The 13,554-nt window shown below is 52.7% G+C and overlaps 2 protein-coding genes across 3 annotated transcripts; both read right to left on the bottom strand.

The window, feature by feature from the left end:
* Positions 1 to 23: 23 nt before the first annotated feature.
* Positions 24 to 1,197, bottom strand: LOC117647544 (protein DPCD). Of its 2 annotated transcripts, none has more exons than XM_034389336.1 (4): positions 1,044 to 1,197; positions 668 to 867; positions 347 to 577; positions 24 to 264 (listed from the first exon to the last, which is right to left on the bottom strand). In XM_034389336.1, the coding sequence occupies exons 1-4, from the start codon at positions 1,051 to 1,053 to the stop codon at positions 145 to 147; spliced, it is 561 nt and encodes a 186-aa protein (XP_034245227.1). In that variant the 5' UTR covers positions 1,054 to 1,197; the 3' UTR covers positions 24 to 144. The 2 variants fall into 2 exon arrangements, with proteins under 2 accessions (XP_034245227.1, XP_034245226.1); XM_034389335.1 differs by having other exon boundaries at positions 984 to 1,196.
* An 894-nt stretch (positions 1,198 to 2,091) lies between these two features.
* On the bottom strand, positions 2,092 to 13,188 carry LOC117647501. The gene is made up of 9 exons (XM_034389258.1): positions 12,901 to 13,188; positions 6,649 to 7,527; positions 5,696 to 5,772; positions 4,538 to 4,709; positions 4,358 to 4,456; positions 4,007 to 4,243; positions 3,708 to 3,890; positions 3,370 to 3,562; positions 2,092 to 3,290 (listed from the first exon to the last, which is right to left on the bottom strand). The coding sequence occupies exons 1-9, from the start codon at positions 12,950 to 12,952 to the stop codon at positions 3,170 to 3,172; spliced, it is 2,013 nt and encodes a 670-aa protein (XP_034245149.1). The 5' UTR covers positions 12,953 to 13,188; the 3' UTR covers positions 2,092 to 3,169.
* Between the last annotated feature and the right edge of the window lie 366 nt (positions 13,189 to 13,554).

The raw sequence follows: 13,554 nt of genomic DNA, 5'->3' as shown, positions 1-13,554 counted from the left end.
GTCTTGGCCATATACACCCTACATTCTTTTTCTTTTTGATGTTTCTTTAATTCTTATAGATATCGAGCCACAGCATACACATAAATAAGCAGAGAGACAAGATCAATGGAATAACACAGCATAGAATGTTTTTAAGAGAGGGTTTCAACTGGGTCTACACTCACTTGGTGCATCTTTCAAGTCAGGAACTTTAGTTGGTGACACTAACTTTGCCATTTCCAGTATTTTAGTTTCCATCTCTGTAACTTTGGTGGGCTTCTTATACTGTAATCAGAGAAAAGAACAACCACATACAGACAATCCTGATATGACATACATGCCTAATAGGTAAATCAAAATTACTTACAGTAATAATCAACGTATTAAACTGATGAGTGAATGAAAGGAGAGAATTGTCAGTTTTCAGTCCTGCTCTCTCTAATTCTGGCACATTTATTTTCTTGAAATATTTCTTATTGGATGTTCGCACAGTAATTCCTTCATCATCAGCTTCAACAGAGTACACATCCCGAGGATATGGTAAATTACGTATTCTCCATTCTATAGACTTCTTGGTAATCCTTTTGGTCAAGGTAGGCTGTGAAAGCAAATTCAACAACAGACAAAATAGTCTCCAAATAATTTCAATACTCCAGCTAAAAGTAATAATAAATGAAAATCGACTTACAGCTGTTGAATTTTCTTTGATACCAATTGAATCAACATTATCAAGTTGAGCGAGTGGATCCCCTAGTTCTACATTCCATTTTTCACCACGAAAGGGGTCAAATGCTTTCCACATTCTTCGTTGAATCACATCTGTCGATATGTTGTATTCTTCTACCATTTCTTTGCCATCGGGTAACTTGTAATGAATTTTTCTGACACCTGCAAAGTTGAGAGTTGGAGTTGGAGTTAACACTATCACAGGGAAGCACGATAAAGCAACAATGAGTAAAGCTAATTTCACAGTAATTTTTTGACAAAAGGCAAGTAGCCTGTACCATTTTCAACCAATGCAGATCTTTGAGCTGATGACAAATAGGACACCCAATCACAATCACCTTTAGCCATAGTACTACAAATGATGATGCAGTAGAAAACTCAAGAAATCCTGCCGTTGACCGGATAAATTGATTTGTAAACAACTTTCAGCTCACATGCCTCCTTTCCTAGCAACTCAAACCAAACAACAATAGCGATAAAAACAACAACATTTGTCGTCGGGGTCTGACTCAGGGCAGGAAAGGCTGGTCCCAGCAAAGCCAACCTAACTGGGCCAACCAACACTAACCTAACCTAACGGGGTCGTGAAAGATCTTTCGCTACTCGCGACAGATCTCAAGCTACTCGGGACAGATCTTACGCTACTCGCGACAGATCTTACGCTACTCGCGGCAAAAAAAACAATAACCGACCAGGATTCGAACACACCGCCTGCAGCATGTGGGCACGGTAGAGCACATGAGCGACTTGGGATCGGGCGCCGGCGCCGTGTTGCCGGAGTGCCACGTGGGGCGCGGTTTTTAAAGTTTTTAAAGTTACCGGCCGACCGCTAGTGTACCTGTCAGAGCATGGTCAGAGGTAAGAATTGAAAATAATTTGATGTAGTTTATTTTCCTTGATATTTTTTAGTGATGGGTGTGGATTGTGCCATGTTCTCCAAATCGCTCACAATGTTATCACATGATGTCAGAGTGAGAATTTTGAAAAGAAATTGCGAATTGAACTTTGTTTTGATTGATTGGTAAACTTATGATGGGCAGGGTACGGTATACCCCCACTGGGTTTGCTGCCAAGTGAGTGCGGTCTGACATGTTGGCGCGCCAAATATGGAGAAGGTTTGAAATTTGTTCACAACTTGACAACTAGATGTCAGGCAGTGGTACTCTCAGTTCTTTCGTGCGTAGTATATGATAAGGATTTGTGTATTGGTTGCGTGTAACTTATCAAAAACAAAAACACCTGCAATTTTACTTAAAGTAATACATTTACTTAACATAAAATCACAGTCAAAACAAATAATAATAACAAAATAGTTTGAGAACAGAAACAATTTTTATACACAATCTTTAAAAAAAAAATGGAAATCTTATTCTGAGGGAAAAATTGTTTTTTTTTCAAGCAGCATGTAGTCATGCTAAGCCCCGTTCTTCAAATTGAAGTCTGCAGATAACTTGTATGTCTTTAACAATTTAAATGATTGCTTCCACACTACCATTGTTGGTCCATCAAATACTGTGGTCAGACCATCAACACGACCACATTTAAACAGAGTGAAAGTGACTCCTGTCACATCACATCGCCAGGCTTCTTCATATCATACACGTTTCCTGATTTATTAAAATTAAAATTTTTGGGGCCGTTGGTTTGTTTAACCATTTTATATATTATATTAAGTTATATTAGATCAAACCCAAAGTTATTCAATTTAATGTTTATAGTTGATAATTGATAATAATGCGACATGATGTTACATTGAGCAATCACCTTATTAAATAACTTTGAAAACGAAAAGATGGTTTGTTACATAAACAACAGATCACAGAAATAATAGAATTGGAGAGCAAGACCCCCTAATCTAACCTTAACAAAATGAGACATTACATACATGGCTTTGAATTATGAGTTACACTAGAGCACATGAGTTAGAGTCTGGATTTTAATCGGACATATGCCAGTAGTGCCTCTGCTACTTCCAAGATTCACAATGCTGGATAATGGAGCTTAATAACAGCCAAAAAATAAATTCTTTGTGGGTAGACAACAGAGCAATAATGACTCCTTCACTGCAAAATATTATAAATTCACTTTTATATTGAAACAAGTAACTTACCAAGGAAGAATTGAAGATAAAGACAATTCACAACAAACACCTACAATAACACAATAATCATACAATACATAATGGGTTTTCTGTTTGAAGAGACAACTCACTTTTAAAAAATAAAAACACAACAGAAGAGATAAGGAAGGAATTACACAGCCACAGTTTTTTTCAAAAACCTCATTCATTCACACACACAAGCCAACATTACTACAATGTACAAACTGGAAAAAAAGAAGAGAAAAACAAAGATTCTTAGTCAAAAGATGACCATCATCATTAAAATGGAAACAGCAGCAACATAATCGTAAAGAGATAATGAAACAGAAAAATAAATGAACAATAAATATTGGCATAATTGAATTATTTCACAAGTTTTCTGCCCGCTTTTGCCTCAAGCCTTTTCAAATTTGCCTTTGGTCCAAACCCATACACCCTTTTGCGCTCATTCCGTACAAAGGCGCCATTTCCCTCTCGGTAGTACCTAGAAGCAAACATTACAATTCATGCTGATTGCACTTAGGAACAAAAATTACACATCTGCATAAAAGAAAAATACTTACCGCATAGTGCGGCTCATGTTTGCATACGTCATATGCCCATTGCCTTTGTGATTGCCCCAGAGACGCGCGATTTCTTCTGTGTTAACAATACGGAACAATTGTTTCTCCTTATCTTCCCAACGCACAACATGCTCCATATCCTTATTTTGAAGAAGATTATATACAAATTCCCAGAGCTGGCCAACACATTTATCTGCAGAGCAAAAAACATTTGTTAAACAGAAAGTCTTTTTTTTTAAAGTATAAATAGAATAAAAGCTTACAAAATTGATTTCAATTCACAAGTTTAAGGCGGTCAAAATAAAATTTATAAACACAAACAACAACAAAAAATATACCTCTTCTTCTCCTAGGTGGCTTGTTAAGTTTTTTGGAAAGACCAATGTTTCCGAGAGGGGCTGACATATTGCCTCCTGTTGTGTAGTGGGAGAACATGTTGCATCCAAGCATGTCTACGTCTCTTGACAGTGGCTCGGCAGAGTAATTGTGGGGCCTCAATGATGTGTCTCTTGATCGTTCCACTAATTAAAAAATAAATAAAATGACACATTAAAATTTGCTTTCTTGCTCGGTGAAAGATAAAAAGAAACAATACAAAATGTAAGACAGGAATTGTATACACTGAAGATCTACTTACTGACACATTCCCACACAAACTCCCACATTCTTACAGGGGAATCAGGTTCATCACAATCGGACAGTTTTTCCTTCCACAAATCCTTAGTGAATGTAGACAGGTCAAAGCCATTTTCTTCTTTCACTTTAAGCAATGTCTTACAAATAGCACTTTCAGAAAATTTGTGCTCTCTCAATGTTTTCCAGAGCCACATCTGAGCTTGCTTGCTGGACCAAGAATTAAACTTCCCTGCGAGACCTTTTGTAATGAAAAACAACCAGAATTAATATTGACCAGTGCTATGCTCGTTTTAAGAACAGTTTTAGATTCAGTCTCAAATTATTGGTTGGTGTAAGTTAATGCAACACTTACTGACGGAACCTTCACATTCAAGAAGATCATGGCAAAAACATCCTTCATAATGGTCTCCGCCCAACTGAACATATGCTGGGTTGTCTTCTTTCGTCAGTTCTAAGAGATGGAAACCAAAATGAATTACAATAAGGAACAAATAGAGATAAGGAAAATTGAAACAATGGTGAAAACTGTTACCCATTTTGACTATATCCAGGCGAGGTTTTCGTTTCTTGAAAGGAAGTCCGAACTCAGATGTTAGTTTACAGTCATCCGCAGATTCTTCATCGTCATCATGTTCTTTTAACACATCATGACTGTCACTCTGCGGCGACAAGTCAAGTTCCTTCTTAGACACAGTTACAGCACCCTGCAAAGTTATCACTTGATTAACAGGTGGTTAAGGTAGTAAAAACCAAAACGAGTAAAAAACTCACACATGACATTTAAATAAATTGCAAATACAAGCACAATGAGCGTATGCAAAGGACTGGACTGACAGGCAACATGAAACCTACGCTAAGCAAAGGACTGACAGGCAACAAACATCAAACCTACGCTACGTAAACTCCAAATACGACGCTTTTCAGCCTGCCTCTGGCAAGTAACAATGCATAACTCTTTAGAAAATCCTAATCCAGGCAGACAATGATCCGTTCCGTCCGCTTGCACACACAACACAAACAAACACTAGCCAATCGGGAGAGTCCGACTGTCGAAGCTCCACCAATCGTCTGCTAAGGCTGTTGCGTCGTTGCCGACCCAGCCAGTTTTCCTCCTCGCGACTGGAAATAATGATTCCCGATTGCTCGGTTTGCTGCAAATAGCGGCAGCCCGCGGCAAGGCCCAAGCGCGCCTTGTTTTCAAACTGTGCAACTCGGCACGCCCACTGGCCCATGCCAATGCGACGTGGGCGCGGGGCGCGGGTACTCCTTTCTACGGTTTCTAATTTTTCTAGTTTCTACTGCTGTTGGGCGAATCTGGTGCCGGCAGGACATTGGGAATCAGTCCCAATCAGTCTGCGGACTGATTCCGAGTGAGAGGCCGAGAGGTCTCTCTCTCTCTCGCACTTATGGGGCGTCCCGTAAGGGTGTACTGAACAGTGTCGCTCTGCCGAGTGATTCAAAAAATCGGTTTGTCGCTCTGTCTCTCTCACACCCTTATGGAGAGCCCTATGAGTGCGACAGAGACAGACTGGCGAAACGAATCTTCTGAACCGATCGGCTGCTGGACATAAAAAGAGAGGAAACAAAGCCAAGCGGCGAAGCAGCAAGCCAAGCGCAGCGCGCGGCTGGGCGGCAGTGCGCGGAGCCCTCAGCGCTCAAGCGGCAAAAATGGTAAAATGTTGTAAAATACCTTCTCTCCGGAATGCAAAGCGGCAGCTTTATGAGAAGGCGGAGGTAAGAATCGAAGATCAGAGCAGGACCGAACCACTACGAAAGAAAAATAGAAAGTAATCATAAAGGAGAATATGGTGGTCGTCACTAGCTTGTCAGGGTTCAGTGTCCAGGCCAAGCAGTGACAGAGTGACAGTGGCGGTGCTCCGGCCGCACAGTGGATTGGCCAGAAGACCGTTGCAGGCGGCCAAGACTCTAGACGCGTTTTGAGCTCCAGAGTAGCTAAACAGGACTCGAATCGAGCGTGTGACCCCCACCAATGGATTGCGCTTTCCGAGATGGGGTCACAGGTTCGGTTCGAGTCCCATTTAGCGACTCTGGAGCTCAAAACACGTCTAGAGTTTTAGCCGGCTCCACCGGTCTTCTGGCCCACTGTGAGCCGGCCTTCGGGCTTCGGGCTTCGGCCTTCGGCTTGGCCACTGACTCGGGCCGTACAAGCACAAGCCTTGTCCTCCCTCGCTACCATGTCTCTAATAAAATACGTTCTCCAAAGCGTTCTTACCAAGCACCAGACATCACTAGGAAACTAAGTCTAAGAAGTCTCTGTACGCCGAAGAATGACAACTAACTAGTGATAATGTTTGCGTTCAAAGTTGCCCTGATTGGGACTGGACTTGATTCATCAGGTCTTTCCTCGAAACCAAAGTTCATTTCCGACAAACTCTTCTCAAAGGGATTGGCTGGTGGCCGCTCAAAGATGGACGGTGTCGGAGTCGACACAGAGGACAAAGGAGCTGCTGTGCTGCCGAGCCATTCAGAAGAGTAGTCTCGTGTCTCTGTCGCACTCGCAGGGACCTCCGCACGGGACGTACGGGTGCGAGAGAGACAGACTGCCCTTGCGAATCGCTCGGCTGGCCCGGCCGTGCGGTCCCTAAAGACTAGAGTCTCACTGATTGGCCGATCGAAATTCACCTCGTTGAAAAGCGGAGCCCTCCTGCGCCACCATGTTGAGGGCGAGCGGCGAGGCGTCCAGCATCTGGGCCTGGATGGCCTGCACGCTCCTGCGCGCCGAGGAGGCCGAGGAGGCCGAGCCCAGCGCCACGCCGGCCATGCCCGCCATGCCCCAGCCGGGGAACAGCGGCCGGTGCTCGGCGCGCAGCCCCCGCAGCCCCGGGTCAGGGGCGGTGGGCACGCGCTGCTCCACGGCGTGGCCGCCGCTGAAGATCATGGTCTTGTGGGCGCGAGCGGCGTGCGCGGCGTACAGCGGCGCGTAGACGCCGTAGTGGGGCCCCTGGCTGAGGCCCTGGCCGAGCCCCTGGCCGAGGCCCTGGGCCAGGCCCTGGGCGAGCCCCTGGCCAAGTCCCTGACCCAGCCCCTGGCGCTGCAGGTGGGGCGGGCGCAGGGCCAGCTCGGGCCAATGCGGCGATCGGAAGCCGTGGCCGGGCGCGAAGCGACGCCCGTCCAGGCGTCCATCTAGGCGTCCATCCAGGCGCCCGTCCAGGCGTCCGTCCAGGCGTCCATCCAGGCGTCCATCCAGGCGCCCGTCCAGGCGTCCTTCCAGGCGCCCGTCCAGACGTCCTTCCAGGCGTCCTTCCAGGCGTCCTTCCAGGCGTCCTTCCAGGCGTCCTTCCAGGCGTCCTTCCAGGCGTCCGTCCAGGCGCCCGTCCAGGTGGTGCAGGTGCGAGAGGTCGGAGCGAGGCCGCCGGAAGAAGCCATCGTCGATGTCCATGGCGGCCGCCGCCGCCGCCGGCTCCGTCGTCATCTTGTAGTTGAGCGGGAGTCTGAGCGAGCCGTCAGAGGCTGGGTCCGGGGCCCACGCCCGCGGCGGGCACGTCCCGAACGCGGCGGCGCCTGCAACACGCCGGAAACAACTCGTTTTCCACAAGGTTCGATTTGCTTCACCAGTCAGTACCGTGAACTGAAAATAGATCGCCGCCGAATCCCATTTTCGGGGCGGGGCCGGCGGGGCGCATCAAACAGTAACAGGGGATGAATTAATTAAGCCGGGAGATGCCGTGTCGCGCAGTCAGGGCTCTGTCCCGGCGGAGTGGGGTGGGGTGGGGGGTCGGGTCGGGTCGGGTCGCGCGGGTCCCGCTCGATGCCTCTGAAACGCTGTGAAACGCGTCCAGAATACGTGCGTGCCCAGTTTGGCGCGAGTGTGCCGTCCTCGCCGTCCTCGCCGAGAAACGCGTGGCGCGGGTCCAAGGCCGCGCGTCCCCTTTCATCCCTCCATCCCTCCGCCCCGAAACCCCGCGACCCCACGACCCCGTTCCCCACTGCCAACTCGTCCTCTATTTCCCCTCCGCGGTGATTATACCAATTATACGCCTACCACCGCGTTGTCGCTCCGGCCAACGCTAGGCCGCGCCAGCAGACTGATTCCGAGAGTCGTTTTCGTCGCTCTGCCTCTCTCGCACCTGTACGGGACGCCCCATGAGTGCGAGAGAGACGGAGCGAACATCACGACTCTCGGAATCAGACCGCAGGCCACGCGCGCGCGTTCTGCGTTTTCTCGCTCCACGTGCTTTTTATTTCGTGTTTTGTTTTCATGCGCGACGCTCCGCGCCCCGGGACGCGCCGCGGCGCACGTACACCCCCCTCCCCCGGAAAAGGCCTCCGGCTGCGTGGCCCGCTTCCGGCTTCCAAAGCCGGTGACGTAACGCGGTGGTGGGGGTAGCGCGGCATCGACTGGAATCGAATGCCGGGACAGCGAGCGCGCGAGAGAGACCGACGAGGACGGCAAGCAGCGAGGCAAGCAGACTGATTCCGAGAGTCGTTTTCGTCGCTCTGTCTCTCTCGCACCTGTTGGGGACGTCCCATGAATTCGAGAGAGATGGAGCGACGAAAACGACTCTCGGAATCAGTCCACTGGCAGCGCCAGGCAAAGCGTGGAGAAGCAAACGCCGAGTGAGCGGAGCACACGACGAACACACCGGGCGATGCCGAATGTCTGTGGAAACTGACGACCACAAGGGGGGGTAGAGGGGGGGGGGGGTACAGGCGTACCCCCTTCGGGCTAGGTCGGGCCGTCGGGCCCTGGCAGACCTGGCGGGCGGAGCGCGGAGCGGGCTCGGCAGGGGTTGCGGGGGGTGGCGGCGGAGGCGGGCGGTGGCGGCACTACCCCCATCAGTCGCGCCTTTTCAATTTGTGCCGTCCTCTGGAAGAGAGAGAGGGAGGAGGAGCTGGCTGCTAGGCCAGCGCAGGTCTCGCCTGGGCGGAGGGGGGAGGGGGAGCGACGGAGGGACACTGGAAGCATCCAGCTGAGCCGTCTGCGAGTTCGACCGACATGGAAGGCAGCAGAGTATCCAACAGCACACAGGCAAGGCGAGCACGCCCAGGGAGAAGACACACTGCTCGCGAGACGCGGCGTGATGCGCGATGCACTAACCTACTCGTCGCCCGGACGGCCCGGACGGCCCGGACAGCTCGGCGGACTGGGCGGACTGCAAGCGACTCCCGGCGCCAACCGACAGCGACGGCGCGCGGACCGACGGCGCGCGGACCGACGGCCCGGGCGGCCCGAGCGGCCCCCCTGCGGCGGGTGTTGCTTCGGTCGGGCTGTGTGCCACCATGGCGCAACCCCGGGGGCCCCGGAGGGGGCGGGGGCGGTCGCACCTGCTTCCAGCTCGACCCGCTACGCACTGAGCGAGCCGAGCGCCGAGCGAGCGCCGAGCCCGGGACGGCCGGGACGGGAGCGAGTCTTGGGCAGGCCAGGGACAGGCGGCGGAGCGGCGGCGCGGCGGGGAGGGGGAAGGACCACCCCTCGAGCCTGAGCCAGCCTGAGCGCGCGGCCGGGCAGCCCTGGCAGCCCTGACAGCCCCTTCCCCTCCCCTCCCCGCCACGCCCCGCCCGGCTCGACCGCCGCCGTCCCCTCCCGCCCCCTGCTCCCAGCCCACTCACTCATACCCGGCGCCACAGCCACCACGCGCCGGTGCAGGCGGACGAAACTAACCCCTCGCCCCTCAGCCCCTCCTCCGCTGGTTCTGGCGAGCGAGAAACACAAAAGACAGCGTACCGCCCGAGGCCGCGAGAGGGCCGCGAGAGCATGGACACGAACAAGCCGAGGGCCGAACCCTCCCGAGACCGAGACCCGGGCACACATGGCCGGTCAGAAGCTGCCGCCGACTTGGAGAAACTGGAGGACCTGGACCCTCCAGTCCGTCATGAGAAACCCGTGGCCCGTGAAGGACAGCGGTGACGGCGGGGACGGCGAGGTCTCTCTTTTCCAGGGCAGCGAGGCTGGGGCGTGCTGCGCGTCCCCGCCCCCTCCCCGCGGCCAGGCCCGTCCACCAGCCCCTGGCCAGCCCCTGGCCAGCCCGGGCCGGACCCGCAGCAGCCGCAGCATCATGACAGCCCCGCCCGGCCCCGCCGGAAAGGCTCCGGGCTCCGGGCTCGCATTCCCACCACTCCACTCGGCGACCCGGCCCCGCGCGGCCCCGCGCACACCTTCGCGGGAATCAATATTTTCATTCCCATTTCGCTCCGTTTCGCTCGCACCTCTCGTTTCGTCTGCGACGCAGCGACACCGGGCCGCCGCCCGCCGGGGAGAAGCGGCGGAGACGAAGAGAAAGGGAGGCCCTTCGCCCGCGTCGCTCCGGGAGACAGGTCGCGAGGTTGTCTTGGTCATTCTTCGTCGGGCGGCGCGGGGCGGCGCGGGGCGGGGTGGCGCGGGGGGCGGGGGCGCAACAAGTAGAGGGTTGCGTCGGATGGCCGTGTCGTGCCGTGCCGCTGGCGGTGGCTGCGAAGCGAGCCCCGCCTGGGCGGCCAGGGCGCGGCCCAGCCCGCGGCACCCTCGCAGAGACGGCCCCGGGGGAGGACCTGTGGGACCCCGCACCCTGCACCCCGCAACCCGCGCGCCCCAGTTCGGCGAACGGGCGGCTGTATGGACGCTGTGCCTGTGCGTTTGTGAGTGAGTGAGTGAGGGAGAGAGAGAGAGAGACAGAGAAAGAGAGAGAGAGAGAGAGAGAGAGAGAGAGAGAGAGAGAGAGAGAGAGAGAGAGAGAGAGAGAGAGAGAGAGATATGAACGTTTCTTGATTTTGCACAAAACCTGACTTAGTATTTTGACCGCACATGTGTAGGATACAAACTATTCAGTTTGTCATGCGACGAACTATTTTCTCTTGTACTAGGCTTATACGCTCAAAATACTTTGTTATGAAAAGCTATACTCTTCTTCGTAAGGCTTAAAAGTGTTTGTGTTGTAAGTTGTCGAGTGAGTGTGCGTGGGCGTGCGTACGTTCCTTGACCCCCCGCACGTCCGGCGGCCCAAAGCGCCCCTCGCCCCGCCCCACTCCAAATCAATGCAGCCCCCATACACGATCGAACCGAAGGCCAGACTTGCCGCAACCGCCCCCCGCCGCCACCACCGCCGTCAGGCCGCTAGCGGCGCTGGCCCTGGGGGGCCAATTCTTTTCTCTTCCCCCGCCGGCGGCTTTCTGCCACGTGTTTCCCCCCCCCCCCTTTTCCCCTGAAGTGTCCCCGTGTCGAGCCCCGTGCATGCACTGCAGAGCGGCAGAGCGTCGGCCGTGTTCTCAAGGCAATAGCCAGAGCGCCTGCGGTGCGTCGGGTAGGCCGGCCCGCAGGACATCGACGTGGGCAGGTTGCCGGTCGCGCGCACGCAGGCGCGCTGCGGAAGTGCGGAGCACACCGCCACACCGCCACACCGCGACCGGCACCTGGACACCTCGACACCTTGATACCGAAACTTTGACACCTGCACCTCGACACTGACAACTCGACACCTTGATACCGAAACTTTGACACCTGCACCTCGACACTGACAACTCGACACCTTGATACCGAGGGGGAAATCACTCTTCAAAACTGTGACCCGACTACTCCCTATTACGTTCTATTACGCTATTACAGAGGGCTTATTACGCTCGAAAATATCCAGATTTAGCCTAAAATCGGACCCTAAATAGGGAAATTTTTAAAAAATTTGGCTATTACGCTATTACTATTACGCGTAATACTGGGAATCGGTGACCCGACTATTACGCGAGTGATTTCCTTCTCGCTTGATACCGAAACTTTGACACATACGCCTCGACACCGACACCTCGACACCTTGATACCGAAACTTTGACACCTACACCTCGACACTGACAAGTCGACACCTTGATACCGAAACTTTGACACATACACCTCGACACCGACACCTCGACACTGACACCTCGACCCCCACACCTCGGCACCGACACCTCGACACTGACACCTCGACCCCCACACCTCGGCACCGACACCTTAGCACTGGCAGCTCGGCATCGACTCTTCGACATCGAAACTTCGACACCTATACCTCGACACTGACACCTCGACACCGACACCTCGACACCGACACCTCGGCACTGAGTCCGCGATAAAGTTACCACGCTTGTTTTTCTTCCTCTCGGGGAGATTATCCAATCCCTTTTTTTTTCGAGGGCCCGAGGGATCGACGGGCTGGCAGGCTGCGAGCAGCAGACTGATTCAGAGAGTCGTTTTCGTCGCTGTCTCTCTCGCACCGAAACGGGACACCCCGTGAGTGCGAGAGAGACAGAGTGAATCAGTCAGCTGGCAGTGCCGCCGGCCTGCGCCTGCGCGCTCCGCGCGGCCAGACAGATGGCTTTCAATAACGGTCTGTTAATGAGCTTGGAACAGGACAGTATTGCGGGTGCAGGTATTGCGAACAGGATGCGATCGCGTTTATGTTGTAGGGAGTACGTCGTTTAAATAATCTTGAGGGCAATGCCAGGAAGCAAAAGTATAAAATATTTCAAATAGAAGAGGAGAGGAATTGAACATATTGTGAACCCCAAAAGGCAAAGTGAAATGACTTTAAACTGTTAATTATTTTTCAACGCACGTCCCTGTTCGGTAGAAATAAATCGTTAAGATAAAATGTGGGTTTCCTTTTAACTCGAAAACGCCCTTATCTGTCTCGCACGAAGTGAACGCAGGCAGCTTTCCCAGTAGCACGAAAACCGGCGCGCCGACTCACGATCACGACTCACAGACACGTTTCAGCAGAAAGGAAATGATAGAAAAGAAGAGACACACACTTTGTTGCCCCCAGGACAAAATTTTTTTTTATAAAATTTCCGAAATTTACTTTTAAATTTAAAGACACGACTAGTGGACGAGGCGAGTACACGTCATGCAAGGGCTGGGCAAACTGCTCCGACGGCGCACAGAAGCCTGGGAGAGGCCGCAATCTGAAACCAACACGTCAGTCTGCTCACCCGAACCGCTCTCATCTTCTCTGCGAGGCGACTGCGATTTTTGGCAGTGCATGGATGCAACTCATCCGGACCGCCAGGGCGCCCAAGGCGACGCGGTGCCTCGCGGTACAGCCCGCAGCTCGCCAGAGCCGCGAACGTGTGATTCTGAGAAACTGGGCGACGAGTGCAGCGCGGGGTCGAAGCACCAGCAGCAGCAACAACAGCAAGAGGAAAAGAGACTAACGACTTAACACGACCGTTCCGCGCCTTGCCGGGCTTGCCGGGCTTGCCGGGCCTCGCCGCGCTCACTATGCGTTTTTCCTTGTCGGCCGGGTAGGCCGGGACGGGAACCGGGAAAATTTTCTTCGGCACACTTGAGTGATAAGAGCCGCGACACCAGCTGATAAGATAGACCAGGCTCCTTCATTGGTCGGCCGACTTTTCCCCACAAAGCCCCCTTCCCCCTCCCCTCCCTTGCTCCCCTCCACCCCGCCCAGCCCGAAGGACAATGCATTCTTCCTCGTGTCTGGCAACGGGCGAGCTCTGTTGCCGCACAGTGTACAGTAGCAGCGCGGTGCTTGAATTTTGGGCAAAGTCTTTGAGTCTTTGGGTGTGGACGGGCCGGATGGGCACCAGGGTCAGCAACCTAGGCCCGTGAATGGGCAACAACGGTAA

This window comes from Thrips palmi, unplaced genomic scaffold, assembly GCF_012932325.1.
Source record: "Thrips palmi isolate BJ-2018 unplaced genomic scaffold, TpBJ-2018v1 HiC_scaffold_2, whole genome shotgun sequence".
NCBI lineage: Eukaryota > Metazoa > Arthropoda > Insecta > Thysanoptera > Thripidae > Thrips > Thrips palmi.
Note: the sequence above shows the minus strand (reverse complement) of the source record. Positions and strands in the feature narration are given on the sequence as shown.